Genomic DNA, 13,912 nt, shown 5'->3' with positions numbered 1-13,912 from the left:
TTTTCCAGATGAGGACACTGAGGCCCAGCAAATAATAATAATAATAATGATGACGCTTATTAAGCGCTTACTACGTGCCAAGCACTGTTCTAAGTGCTGGGGAGGTTACAAGGTGAACATGTTGTCCCACGGGGGGCTCACGGTGTTAATCCCCATTTTACAGATGAGGGAACTGAGGCCCCGAGAAGTGAAGTGACTCGCCCAAAGTCACACAGCTGACAAGTGGCGGAGTCAGGATTTGAACCCACAACCTCCGACTCCAAAGCCTGGGCTCTTTCCACTGAGCCACACTGCTTCTGTGCTTCACATGAGCCCATGTGGGGCTCATAGTCTTAATCCCCATTTTACAGATGAGGTAACTGAGGCACAGAGAAGTTAAGTGACTTGCCCAAAGTCACACAGCTGACAAGCAGCAGAGCTGAGATTAGAACCCATGACCTCCGACTCCCAAGCCCGGGCTTCTTCCACCTCCTCCAGGAGGCCTTCCACCTCCTCCAGGAGGCCTCCCCAGACTGAGCCCCTTCCTTCCTCTCCCCCTCCTCTCCATCCCCCCATCTTACCTCCTTCCCTTCCCCACAGCGCCTGTATATATGTATATATGTTTGTACATAGTTATTACTCCATTTATTTATTTATTTTACTTGTACATATCTATTCTATTTATTTTATTTTGTTAGTATGCTTGGTTTTGTCCTCTGTCTCCCCCTTTTAGACTGTGAGCCCACTGTTGGGTAGGGACTGTCTATGTTGCCAACTTGGACTTCCCAAGCGCTTAGTCCAGTGCTCTGCAGACAGTAAGCGCTCAATAAATACGATTGATTGATTGATTGATTCTCTGTGATTAGATGATGGCATTTGTTAAGCGCTTACTATGTGCCAAGCACTGTTCTAAGCGCTGGGAGTCGGTGGCGGGGGGCGGGGAACCCAGCCGCCCCGCCGCCCCGCCTCTCACCCCCTCAGGGCCAGGGCCGGCTGCCAGCATTACTTACTCAACGCCCCCTCCACCCTGCAGGACCGGCTGGGGCCGGGGGATGGGGGGATGGGGGACCCCCCTCCCCGATTATTTAACTTGTACAAATCTATTCTATTTATTTTATCTTGTTAGTATGTTTGGTTTTGTTCTCTGTCTCCCCCTTTTACACTGTGAGCCCACTGTTGGGTAGGGACTGTCTCTAGATGTTGCCAATTTGTACTTCCCAAGCATTTAGTACAGTGCTCTGCACATAGTAAGCGCTCAATAAATACGATTGATGATGATTGACGATGATTTCTCCCACCCCCGGGAGGGCGGCCAGAACAGGCTCCAACTCAACTCTGACCTTCACCTCCCCCGACAAAACCAGCTCGCCCCCCCTCTGGCTGGGTCAATCAATCAATCAATCAATCAATCGTATTTACTGAGCGCTTACTGTGTGCAGAGCACTGTACTGAGCGCTTGGGAAGTACACGTTGGCAACGTATAGAGACAGTCCCTACCCAACAGTGGGCTCACAGTCTAAAAGGGGGGAGACAGAGAACAAAACCAAACATACTAATGAAATAAATAGAATAGACATGCACAAATAAAATAAATAAATAAATAGAGTTATAAATATGTACAAACATATACATATGTTCAAATCCGGCCCCGAGGTCCCTGCGCGTGACCGGATTGGGGCGGGGGGCGGGAGGCATTCAGTCCATCCCCCTGTAACACCGGGATAATAATAATAATAATAATAATTATGGTATTTGTCAAGCGCTTACTATGTACAGAGCACTGTTCTAAGCGCTGGGGGGATACAAGGTGATCAGGTTGTCCCACAGGGGGCTCACAGTCTTAATCTCCATTTTACAGATGAGGTAACTGAGGCACAGAGAAGTTAAGGGACTTGCCCAAAGTCACACAGCTGACAATTGGTGGAGCCGGGATTCGAACCCATGACCTCTGACTCCAAAGCCCGGGCCCTTTCCATTGAGCCACGCTGCTTCTCACGCTGCTTCTCGGGATGGAGGGCTTCGGCCCGGATCCGTCTCCGCCCCCCACCCACCAACCCCGCCTTCGCCGCAGGGAAATTCTCAAGCGAAGTCTAACCTCCGTCCCTCCTGCTGCGACCGCTCCCGACCTACTTTCCGGGGGGAGGAGGGCGGGTCGGATGGGCCCCACCCCCTCCCCGTGGCCTTCTCTCCTCCAGGCAGACCCTCGCTCCCCCCCCCCCCCCAGGGTGAGGGTCCCCAGAAGCCGGACCCCCCCCCCCCCGCCCTATTGTTTCCCGGAGAAACCCGATCCGGGTCCGGACAAAGGCCGGGGGCCCCCGCCGCGGGAGAACCCCCCTCCCCCCTTTCCCCCAGCCCCGCTCCCCCCCACCCCGTCACCCCCCCCGGATCCCGGGCCCTCTTCCCGGCCCCACTGCTGTCTCCCTGGCAACGGGGGGGGGGCATGGGGTTGCCATGGCAATCAGTGGGGGGGGAGAAGCGGGCAGTGGGGACAAAAGCCTCCCCCCTCCCCTTCCCCCTGCCCCCCCCACCCGTCCATTAATTTTGTTTCTGAAAGAAGCCGGGGGTCACCAACAGGAAGACCCCCCCACTGTCTCTGTTGGCTTATTATCATTTTTGGGGTGTGTGGGTGTGGATGTGTGGTGGTGCTAGGGGGGTCTCATCTCCTAATGCTCTCCTCGCCCCTTCCCTTTCCTCTGAAGCCATCGGAGTGAGGGGCTTAAATCTTTCCCCCACCCCCCACCTCCGTGACCCCAGTGGGCCTCGTTCCCCCAGCCGCCGGAGGGGGGGGGGGGGGAAGGGAGGAAATGTGTGTGTGTGTGTTTGTGTGTGTGTGTGTGTGAGAGAGAGAGACTGTAGCAGGGGAGGATTTGGGGGGTAAGGAGGAGCTGGGGAGCTGAGGGTAGGATGAGGCTGGGAGTTGGAAGTGGCGGGATGGCTGTCAGGTTTGAAATTTATTGCCAGGAAGCCCCTCCCCCTGCTATTCTTCCTCGGATCTCAATCCCCTGCTCCCCCACCCCCACCCCCTACCCCCGACCCCAGCCCAAGAAGATGGGAGGGGGAGGAGTGGACACCAACTGAGGCTGGGGGGGACTGTCGGAGACCCGATCACCGACTGCCTGGGAACGGGGGAAGGGGGGTGGTGGTGGGATGGGTCATCCTGGGAGTTGGTGGTCTGCCCGGGGGGGTCGGAGGTGGGGAGAAGTGATCATGGTAAAAGTTTGTGTGTGTGTGTGTGTGTGTGTGTGTGTGTGTGTGTATGAGTGGGGGGGGTGGGAGGGAATGATAAGATAGTGTTTGATAGGGCAAGTGCGACCCCACAAAAGGGGTGAAGATAGTGAGCATACTGGCTCCTCGTTCAACCCATCTTCTCCTTTTCTGCCCACCTCTTCCAGGAAGCCTTCCCAGACCCACCCCAATCGAGGCCGAGTCTCTCCGGGCTCTCCGGCACCCCCTTCTCCTCCCTTGCCCTCTCTCCTCCCCTCCCCACCGCCGTGCTTCTCACTCCATCAATCATGTCTCTGTTCTTTTGCATCTTTAATGTTTCAGGGCCCCGGCTTTGTGTCTGCCTGTGTCTCTGGCTCTGTCCTGCCTCCCCTGTCAGGCTGTCAGCACCTCAGGGGCGCCTCTCTCCGCCCCCCATGCCCAGCCTCTGTGTGTATATGTGTCTGGGGGGGGAGGGTGTGCTCGCACTGAATCTTCCTTGGCCCCAGGGGTCTGGACATGGCCTGAGACTCTCCTCTTTCCCCCTCGCAGGTGGGCCGCTGGACTTTCTCTGCGTGGAGCCCCCCGCCGCCCAGCAAGATAGAGTCCCTCAGGGTCACGGTGGACTTCCTGAAGGCACCTCTGGGGCTCAGGAAACCAGGGCTCAAGAAGGCGGCGGGGGTGGGGTGGGGGTGGGGGGGCCCTCGCGGGCGGCCCCAGCCCAAGCCCGCCATCCTGGAACGCTCCGCGGCCCGGCGCGGCGACGACGCCATGGACACCGAGTCCCAGTACTCGGGCTATTCCTGCAAGTCCGGACACTCCCGCAGCTCCCGTCGCCACAGGTCTGCCCCGGGACGGGGAAGCCATCCCCTGGGACATGGCGGGGCGGATGGGGCAGGGCATGGTCACCGGGCCTGTGGTCAGGGAAAGAGGGGATGTGAGGGCAGAGGGACAAACCTGAGTTCAGGGAAGGAGGGGATGTGGGGGCAGAGGGGCAGACCAGGGGTCACGGGAGGAAGGGATGTTCATTCATTGAGTCGTATTTATTGAGCACTCACTGTGTGTTGAGTACTGTACTAAGTGCTTGGGAAAGTACCGTACAACAATAAAGAGAGATAACTGCTGCCCACAGTGAGCTCATAGTTTAGAGCGGGGAGATGGGGGTCTCCAGTGAGACAGGAGAGATAGAGGCCCAGCGAGAAGGTTAGCGGCACCAGAGGAGCGGAGTGTGCGGGCTTGGTTGGAGAAGGAGAGGTAGGATGGGGGGCAGAGGGGTAGACAGGGAGTCAGGGGAGGAGGGGATGTGGGGGCCGAGGGGTAGATGGGATCAGGAGACGAGATGGAAGACCAGACCCAGGGGTAGATCTGGGGGTCAGGGGAGCAGGAGTGAATGGGAGATCAGCGCTTAGCAAAGTGCCCGGCACGTAATTAAGCGCTTAACATTGAGAAGCAGTGTGGCTCAGTGGGAAGAGCACGGGCTTGGGATTCAGAGGACGTGGGCTCTAATCCCACCTCCGCCACTTGCCTGCTGTGTGACCTTGGGCAAGTCACTTAACTTCTCTGTGCCTCGGTTACCTCATCTGTAATATGGGGATTAAGACTGTGAGCCCCACGTAGGCCAACCTAATTACCTTGTATCTACTCCAGCGCTTAGAAATATGATAAAAATATATTATAAATATATAAGTATACTATATAATGTTATAATTATTGTTAACAAATACTCATTATTAATGGTAATGATATTAATAATAATGATGGTGATGGTATTTGTTAAGGGCTTACTGTGTGTCAAGCACAGTTATTATCAGGCCCAGGGCCATTTCTGGGGGATAGGGGAGGCGGGGATGAGAGGGCGGAGGGGTAGCCTGGGGGTTAGGGGAGGAGAGGATGGAGGGGGAGAGAAAGAGAGAAAAAGAACAGAAAAAAATGAATATATATTCTATATATAATATGATATATATCGTATATATAATACGTATACAAATATATGTGGGATGACAGGGGGTGGAACTTCTCATCATCTTCCCTCTGTCCCTCATCCCCAGGGAGCGGCGGGACCGCCATCGGTCCAAGAGCCGGGACGGCGGCCGTGGGGACAAGTCGGTGACCATCCAGGCCCCGGGGGAGCCACTGCTGGACAATGAGTCCACCCGGGGGGACGAGCGGGTGAGGGCCGGGGGCCGGGGCCCTGTCCCCGTCACCCATTTGGGAGCCGCGCATCTCCCTCATCCCTGCGTGAGCGGGGAAGCAGTCAGCAATCCACGATGCTTCCTTCATTCACTCATTCAATCATATTTATTAATAGTGATGGTATTAGTTAAGCGCTTACTATGTGCCAAGCACTGTTCAAAGTGCTGGGGGAGATATAAGGTAATCAGGTTGTTCCATGTGAGTTGCACAGACTTAATCCCCATTTTACAGCTGAGGTAACTGAGACACAGAGAAGTGAAGTGGTTTGCCCAAGGTCACACAGCAGACAAGGGGCAGAGCTGGGATTAGAACCCGCGTCCTCTGAATCCCAGGCCCAGGCTCTTTCCAGTAAGCCGTGCTGCTTCTCTACACTTACTGTGTGCAAAGCACTGTACTAAGCGCTTGGGAGAGAACAATAGAACGATAAACAGACACATTACCTGCCCACAATGAGTTTAGGCCTCTACCCTGTGTGCAAGTCCCCCAATTCCCCCACCAAAGCTCTGAGTCTTCCCACCACCCGCCTCTGTCATGGTCCGGAAGTTCTTTCTCTGGTCTAACTGTTTTGCCGTCCCCATCGCCCTCCTTCCGATCCTTAACCTCGTGTCTCTCTTTGCCCCGCTAACCCCTTTCCTCTTTCCTGATTCCTCATTCCTCCTCTCCACATTCTCTTCTCTGTCCTTGTCTCTCCTCTCATTTCTCTTTCTATCTGTCCACTATCTTTGTTTCTCCCCTCACCTCTCCCTACTGTCTTTTGTTTCTACCTTTGTCTCTCCCCACTGTCTCTTGTTTCTCTCCTCATCTCTCCCTACCGTCTTTTGTTTCTACCTTTGTCTCTCCCCACTCTCTTGTTTTTCCCCTCATCTCTCCCCTCCTTTCCCCTCTGTGTCTCTTCCTTCCCTCTTGGACTTTTCTTTCTCCCTTGGTCTCTCCTCATTTCTCTCCCTGTCTTCCCATATCTCCCCACCGTCTCTTGTTTCTTCCCTCGTTGCTCCCTGCTGTGCCTTCTTTCTCCCCTCCTCTCTCCCCACCGACTCTTGTTTCTCCCCTCATCTTACCCCACCTCTCCCCACTGCGTCTCTTCTTCGTCCCTTGGCCTCTCCTCGTTTCTCACCTCGTCCTTCCATCTCCCCCTTCGTCCCTCTCCGTTTCTCTCCCCGCTTCCCCCCCGTCGCCTGGCGGGCCTCCAGGACGACAACTGGGGGGAGACGACGACGGTGGTGACGGGCACGTCGGAGCGCAGCGTGTCCCACGACGACCTCGCCCGCATCGCCAAGGACCTGGAGGAGGGGGCCCCGCCGGGCTGCGGGCGGCACCTGGGGGCGGCGGCGGGGGCGGGCCTGGCGTTGTTGTCGGCGCTGAGCCCGGTGGCCTTCCTGCTGCTACCGCCCCTGCTCTGGCGGGACCAGCTGGAGCCGTGCGGCTCGGCCTGCGAGGGGCTGCTGCTGGCCGGGGCCTTCAAGCTGCTGCTGCTGGCCCTGGCGGGCTGGGCCCTCTTCCTCCGCCGGCCGCGGGCGGGGCTGCCCCGCGTGCGGGTGCTGCGGGCGCTGCTCATGGTGCTGGTCTTCCTGCTGGTCGCTTCCTACTGGCTGTTCTACGGGGTGCGGGTGCTGGACGCCCGCGAGCGCAGCTACCGGGCCGTGGTGCAGTTCGCCGGCTCGCTGGTGGACGCTCTGCTCTTCGTGCACTACCTGGCCGTCGTCCTGCTCGAGCTGCGCCAGCTGCAGCCCCACTTCACCCTCAAGGTCGTGCGCTCCACCGACGGGGCCAGCCGCTTCTACAACGTGGGACACCTCAGGTGGGCGTCGCGGGAGGGCCGGGCGGGGGCCGGAGGGACTGGCCAGGGGCCGGGAGGACTAGGGGACCGCTTCTACAGCATGGGACACCTCAGGTTAGTGCCAGAAGGGACTGGACGTGGGCAGGGGGGGAATGGGCGACCGCTTCTGTAATGTGGGCCACCTCAGGCCGGCACCATCTGGGGAGCTGGACGGGGAGCAGGGGGACTGGGTGGCCCCTTCTCCAAAGTGGACCACCTCAAGCGTGTGCCCAAGGGGGTGCTGGGTGGGGGGTTGCTGAGTGACCTGCCTTCTCCCCCTCCCCTCCAACCACTCCGTCCGTCTGCCCAGTATCCAGCGTGTGGCGGTGTGGGTTCTGGAGAACTACTATCGGGACTTCCCCGTCTACAACCCGGCCCTGCTCACCCTGCCCAAGGCCGTGCTGGCCAAGAAAGCATCCGGTTTCAAGGTGTACTCGCTGGGAGAGGGTGAGTTGACCACCCCCCGGGGCCCCCTGGCTCCCTTCTGCCCATTCTAATGTCCCTCCTTGTCTTTGTCCTCCTCCTCCTCTTCTTTGTCCTCCTCATCTTTGTTCTCCTCTTCCTTTGCCTCCTCCTCTTCAACCTTGTCCTCCTCATCCTTGTCCTCCTCCTCTTCATCCTTGTCCTTCTCCTCAACCTTGTCCTTCTCCTCCTCCTCGTCTTTGTCCTCCTCATCCTCTTCCTCCTTGTCCTCCTCCTTATCCTCCTCCTCATCCTTGTCCTCCTCGTCCTCCTTGTCCTCCTCATCCTTGTTCTCCTCCTCTTTGTCCTCCTCTCAACCTTATCATCTTCCTCATCCACCTTGTCCTCGTCCTCCTCATCCTTGTCCTCCTTAACCTTGCCCTCCTCGTCCTCCTCCTTCTCGTCATCATCCTCCTTCTTGTTCTCCTCGTCCTTCTCCTCTTCCTACTCATCCTCCTCCTTGTCCTCCTAGTTCTCCTCATCCTCTTCCCCATAGACTTCATCCCTTGACACCCCCAACCCCCCAAGATCTCCTGGGGTTCCAAGTTCCCTGATGGAGAGGGTGGGAAGCGAAAAGGGGGAAGCTGTGTGTATTTGTATGGAGAAGTGTGTGTCTGCCCGGTTTGGGTAGAGGGAGCTGTGTGTTGGAGTGCATTTAATCGATAGTAGTTACTGATTGCTTACCACGTGCAGAGCAAACTGCTTGGGAGAGCACAGTTCCACAGAGTTCATTCAAGGTACTGGGTGCAAAGCATTGTATTAAGCACTTGGGAGTATACAAGTTGGTAAACGCGTTCCATAATCACAAGGAGCTTCCAGTGAAGAGTGTGTTGTTGTGGTGGTGGTGTGTGTGTTTGTCTGACCCTGACGAGGGTTTGTGTGGTGCGGGGTGGGCAGAGAGCACGACCAACAACTCGACGGGGCAGTCGCGGGCAGTGATGGCGGCGGCGGCAGCTCGGCGGCGGGACAACAGCCACAATGACTTCTATTATGAGGAGGCCGAGCACGAGCGACGGGTCCGCAAACGACGGGCAAGGTACCACCCGGCGTGGGGCTGTGCGGGGGGCCTAGAGGGGCTGTGGGCAGGGCCGTGGGCGGGGCCAACACACCTTCCCCGTTGTTGTGCCTCCCCTGTGTGATGCTGGGGAATAAGCTGGGCCTGCTGGGGCCACTGCAGTGGGAAGGATGTAGGTGGGACCCGGGACTACTGCAGCGGGAGGGAGGCTGGTGAGATGCTGGTGGTGGTGATGTTAAGGCCGCTGCAGCGAGAGGGGTGCAGGTGCTAGGCAGGAATGACGTTAGGGCCACCTCAGTGAGACGGATGCAGGCGAGATTCCGGGGGATGATGTTGGGGCCCCTATAGTGGGAGGGATGCAGTGGAGACTCTGAGGGCGTGGATGAGGCTGGGGCTGCCACAGCGGGAGGTATGTAGGTGAGACTCCAGGTGGAATGAGGCTGGGACTGCTGCAGTTGGAAGGACTTAGGTGATACTTTGTGGGTGGTCTGCCGATGCCTCCCCAGACTGGTGGTTGCAGTGGAGGAGGCCTTCACGCATATCAAGCGGCTCCAGCAGCAGCAGCAGGAGGAGGGAGGGGGGTGCGGGCCGAAGCCCCCCGCCCCGTCCCCGCGGGAGGTGATGGACCCGCGGGAGGCGGCCCAGGCCATCTTCGCCTCCATGGCCCGGGCCCTGCAGAAGTACCTGCGGACCACCCGCCAGCAGCCCTTCCACAGCATGGAGAGCATCCTCCAGCACCTCGAGTTCTGCATCACCCACGACATGACCCCCAAGGTGACTTCCCACGCCCACCTCCTGCATCCCCACCCTCAGCATCCCCTGCTTCCGCTCCCCGCTCTTCATCCCCACTCCCTGCTTCCCTTCCCGCTCCTTGTCCCTTCTCCCTGCTCTGCTTCATCACTCCGCCTCCCCATTCCACTTTGCCACTCCCCGTTCCGGTCTCTGCTCCCATCCCCTCTCCCCGTTCCACACCCCCCTCATCTCCCTTCCCTCCTGCTCTGATCCCACCTCCGGTCTCCATCCTCCGTCCCTGTTTCTGCCCCACTCCCCAACCCTCTCCCAGCCTCCCCCTACTCCTGACCCCTGGCCCCCCACCGTCTTCCCTGAGTAGCCCCATCTCTGCCCCTCGTGTCCGGCCCCTCCCTGGAAGTGGGGAGCCGGGGTTAGGCCGTTGGGGTGTCCCGCACCAGGCCGGCTGCTAATCTCCCTCCCGGCCCCGTCCGCAGGCGTTTCTGGAGCGCTACCTGGCAGCCGGCCCCACCATCCAGTACCAGAAGGAGCGCTGGCTGGCCAAGCAGTGGACACTGGTCAGCGAGGAGTCCGTGACCAACGGGCTGCGGGATGGGGTGGTCTTCCTGTTGAAGCGGCAGGATTTCAGCCTGGTGGTCAGCACCAAGCGCGTGCCCTTCTTCAAGCTGAGCGAGGAGTTCGTGGACCCAAAGTCCCACAAGTTCGTCATGAGGCTGCAGTCCGAGACCTCCGTCTGACCTGGCCCGGAGGACCCCTTCCTCAAACCCGGAACTCCACTGATACTTGAATAACCAACCCGCCTCTCCCCTGGAAACTTCAAAAACCAAGGTTTCCTAGCTGGCGGGGAGGGGAGAGGGAGTCTGTGTCCCTAGCTCACTGACCCCTACAATGGGGGAAGGAGACTCCTGGGACCAAGGCCCCCTCACTCTGCACAAGGCACGGACACCTGGATACCCCCACCCTCCCACTGTGGCCACTGTGGCTTGTCACCCTCCACTGGGGGATGAGAGAGAAAGAGAGGCGCCCCTCTCCCCATGTTTGCTCTTCTACATCAGGGCCTCTGTCCCACCCCCTCCTCCCGCCCCAGGCCATGGTCTCCTCTCAGTGGGGTGAAACTGGGAGGAAAGAGAATTCTGCCTCAGCCCCTCCACCCATCCATTGTGTTTCCCCCTCCCCCCACCATGTCTTCCCTCCATGGCATCTAAAGGGCTCTCACCTCCTTCCCTGGGGTGTTCACCGCAGCCCCCAAGTCGGTCTGACTCGAATCCCCCACATTTCCCCACGTGCCCCCTACCTCCCCCCGGAGATAGGGCCGAGTGGAGCCCTAACCCAGGCTTGCAGATTGGACCGACGGATCCACTGGCCCAGAGGAGCAGACGTCGGCTCCAGCCCCAGAGCTCCCGTCCGTGGCCCAGCTGACCCTCAATGGGGGTCAAGCCACAAAGAGCCCTCCCCTCTCCCCCTGCCACCTTGGTCCCCACGTCACTCAACCTTTTTGTAAACACCGCGGGGTTTTGGCCGAAGGGCGATTCCCTGGTGAAGTTGGGCCTTGAGAAGGAGTCTTTTTGGTTTGGTGTGTGTTCTGGGGAGGGGGCTTCCGTCGGGCACTGTCTTAGACACCTGTGACATTTTTAATCGCTGTGATCTGCTCTGTCCTTCAGTGTTAAAAAAGATGGTTCCGTTTTTGTCCTATTGACTGTGAAGCACTAAGGCTGAGGAGTGGCGTTATTTTTGACTGTTGTTACTCTCCTTGGACCCCCAAATCTCTCGGCCTTTGGAGGTGTGAGCCCTGCCACACGTGGAGCCCCCCAACCGCTTCACATGGTAGACCCTCGCTGCTCTCTCATCTGCCATCACTACGACTCCGCCCCCTCCCCACTCCAAAATTACAGTGCTCCATCCTCTACCCCAACCAAATCTGACAAACATCTGGGTCTGGGATTTTTGTTTCCTCTTTCCCTTATCCCCAGTGGGCCATGAGGGGGGTGTTGTGTGTGTGTGAGAGTGTGTGTGTGTGAGTGACCCTTGTTGCCTGTCCTCCCCACTCTGTTGTCCCCCAAATTTCAGGGTAGATCTTAGCAAGGGGGAGCGGGGCCATCACACTCATGGCCCCTCCCTCTCCAACCAGGAACCCCCTTCCCCGCCCCCAAACACGTCTAGGACTTCTGAATTTCCAGGCCTGGAGCCGAGGCCCCCGTGCATGCCTGTAGGGACCTGGAACGGGAAAAGCAGCTCGGGATTTTGTGTGGGGTTTTTTTTTTATATGTTGTTGTTTTTTTTTTAATATATTCCAGAATTGTTTCTACTTTTGCAGTGGGTTGGACCCCTGCGGCGTTAGGGACTTTTCGTGAATTTAGAAACTAAAACTGTACAAATGTTTTGTTTTGTTTTTATATGAAAATAAAGCAGTGGACTTTTTGTGGGACTGTTTGGTGATGGGGCAGGGGGCTAGCAGGGAACGGTGTGTGACCCCTGTCTGTACCTTAATTTCCCAGAGCTTCGTTCATTCTTTCAATTGCATTTATTATTCCCAGCGCTTGACATGTTCCTTTTTTTCCCCTTTAAATGGTATTTAAGTGCTTATTATGTTCCAGGTAGTGTACTAAGCGCTGGGGTAGATAGAACCTAATCAGGTTGGACGGAGCCCACGTCCTACATAGGGCTCACAGTATTAATCTCTATTTTGTACATTTGGTGTTTACCAACTCTGTTATATTGTACCCTCCCAAGTGTTTAATATAGTGCTCTGCACACAGGTAGTGCTCAATAAATACTATTGATTGACTGAGGTTACTGGGGCACAAAGAATTGAAGTGACTTGCCCAAGGTCACACAGCAGAGAAGTGACAGAGCTGGGATTAGCACCCAGATCCTTTACTATGCTTAGCACATAGTAAATTTATTTGTGCCGAGCACTGTAGTAAGCGTTGGGGTAGGTGCATGGTCATCGGCTCAGGCATAGTCCCAGTCTAACAAGTCTCCCAGTCTAACAAGAAGAGACAGAGAAGCAGTGTGGCCTAGTGGAAAGAGCCCAGGCTTGGCGTCGGAGGACTTTGGTTCTAACCCTGGTTTGGTCACTTACCTGCTGTGTGACCTTCGACAAGTCCCTTAACTTCTCTGTTCCTCAGTTCCCTCATCTGAAGCATGGGGAATCAACACCTGTTCGCCCTCCTACTTAGAGTGTGAGCCCCCTCTGAGACCTGATTATCTTGTATCTACCCCAGTGCTTAGTATCAATCAATCAATCAATCGTATTTATTGAGCGCTTACTATGTGCAGAGCACTGTACTAAGCGCTTGGGAAGTACAAATTGGCAACACATAGAGACAGTCCCTACCCAACAGTGGGCTCACAGTCTAAAAGGGGGAGACGAGAACAGAACCAAACATACCAACAAAATAAAATAAATAGGATAGAAATGTACAAGTAAAATAAATAAATAAATAGAGTAATAAATATGTACAACCATATATACATATATACAGGTGCTGTGGGGAAGGGAAGGAGGTAAGATGGGATGGAGAGGGGGACGAGGGGGAAGGGGCTCAGTCTGGGAAGGCCTCCTGGAGGAGGTGAGCTCTCAGCAGGGCCTTGAAGGGAGGAAGAGAGCTAGCTTGGCGGATGGGCAGAAGGAGGGCAGTCCTTGGCACATAGTGTGAAACAAATACCACACTTATGGTTATTATTTTCAATTAATTGTGGTTATTGAAAGCTTACTGTATGCAGCGCACTGTACTAAGTGCTTGGGGGGCAGAAGATGTGGAGGTTAAAGGGGTCTCCCTTCTGGCCCTTTGTGCGGCATGTTGTTTTAGCAAATGGAGGCAAGCGGCTCATTTCTCCTTACCTCCATCTTTGGGGGTCGGGAAGGATTGGGGCTGTCCTTGGACAAACCTGGAGCATGGCCAGGGAAGCACCCCAAAGACAAGTCCGTGGGGGAGGGTTCTTCGGGAGCATCTGGGTTCCCTCCAGAGGGGCAGGATCAGAAATGGGGGATTCTGAATGACAAGGAGTGGATTTTCCAAGGCTAAGGTGGTCCGGGGAGGGGAGGTCTCAGTCTGTGGAAATGGGGAATTTCGTTTCTGTGCTTCTGGTGTTTGCCCTCTAAGGCTCCTGGGTCAGTTGTGGGGGTCGGGAATCGTGGGTGTCCGCTCCTTCTCTGGGTTGCTTTCCTAGACTAGGAAAGTCTTCTAGACTGTGAGCCCACTGTTGGGTAGGGACCGTCTCTATATGTTGCCAACTTGTACTTCCCAAGTGCTTAGTACAGTGCTCTGTACACAGTAAGCGCTCAATAAATACGATTGATTGATTTTCCTGCCATCAGCTGGGCTGCCCGTACAGTTTCTCCATGGACCAGCTGTGGCCTCAGTCACTAGGGCAAGCCCAGACCACACTACTGCTCATATGATATTTTCATAGGTCAGTGGGGTGTGGGGGGGTGGTCTCCGGCTTCTGGGTTGGCTGGACGGTCGAGTAAATTGTGGTACCGGGGTTCAGTG

At 56.5% G+C, this 13,912-nt stretch overlaps 1 protein-coding gene across 1 annotated transcript; it reads left to right on the top strand.

Annotated features, from left to right (window-relative positions):
* The first annotated feature begins 3,913 nt into the window (after positions 1–3,913).
* VANGL2 (VANGL planar cell polarity protein 2) lies at positions 3,914–11,834 on the top strand. The gene is made up of 7 exons (XM_038768962.1): positions 3,914–4,022; positions 5,229–5,349; positions 6,564–7,171; positions 7,500–7,636; positions 8,549–8,687; positions 9,173–9,440; positions 9,893–11,834. Exons 1-7 carry the CDS (start codon positions 3,952–3,954, stop codon positions 10,151–10,153), a joined length of 1,605 nt encoding a protein of 534 aa, XP_038624890.1. The 5' UTR covers positions 3,914–3,951; the 3' UTR covers positions 10,154–11,834.
* The last annotated feature ends 2,078 nt before the right edge of the window (positions 11,835–13,912 follow it).

The sequence above is a fragment of the Tachyglossus aculeatus genome, chromosome Y4, assembly GCF_015852505.1.
Source record: "Tachyglossus aculeatus isolate mTacAcu1 chromosome Y4, mTacAcu1.pri, whole genome shotgun sequence".
Taxonomy (NCBI): Eukaryota; Metazoa; Chordata; class Mammalia; order Monotremata; family Tachyglossidae; genus Tachyglossus; species Tachyglossus aculeatus.
This window is presented reverse-complemented; position numbering and strand designations above follow the sequence as displayed.

Excerpts from the sequence above, each read along its gene's own strand:
- VANGL2 (XM_038768962.1), top strand. The coding sequence starts at position 3,952 with ATGGACACCGAGTCCCAGTACTCGGGCTATTCCTGCAAGTCCGGACAC. Across the intron at positions 7,637-8,548 it reads GGTGTACTCGCTGGGAGAGG|AGAGCACGACCAACAACTCG; the intron begins GTGAGTTGACCA and ends CGGGGTGGGCAG. Across the intron at positions 9,441-9,892 it reads CCCACGACATGACCCCCAAG|GCGTTTCTGGAGCGCTACCT; the intron begins GTGACTTCCCAC and ends CCCCGTCCGCAG.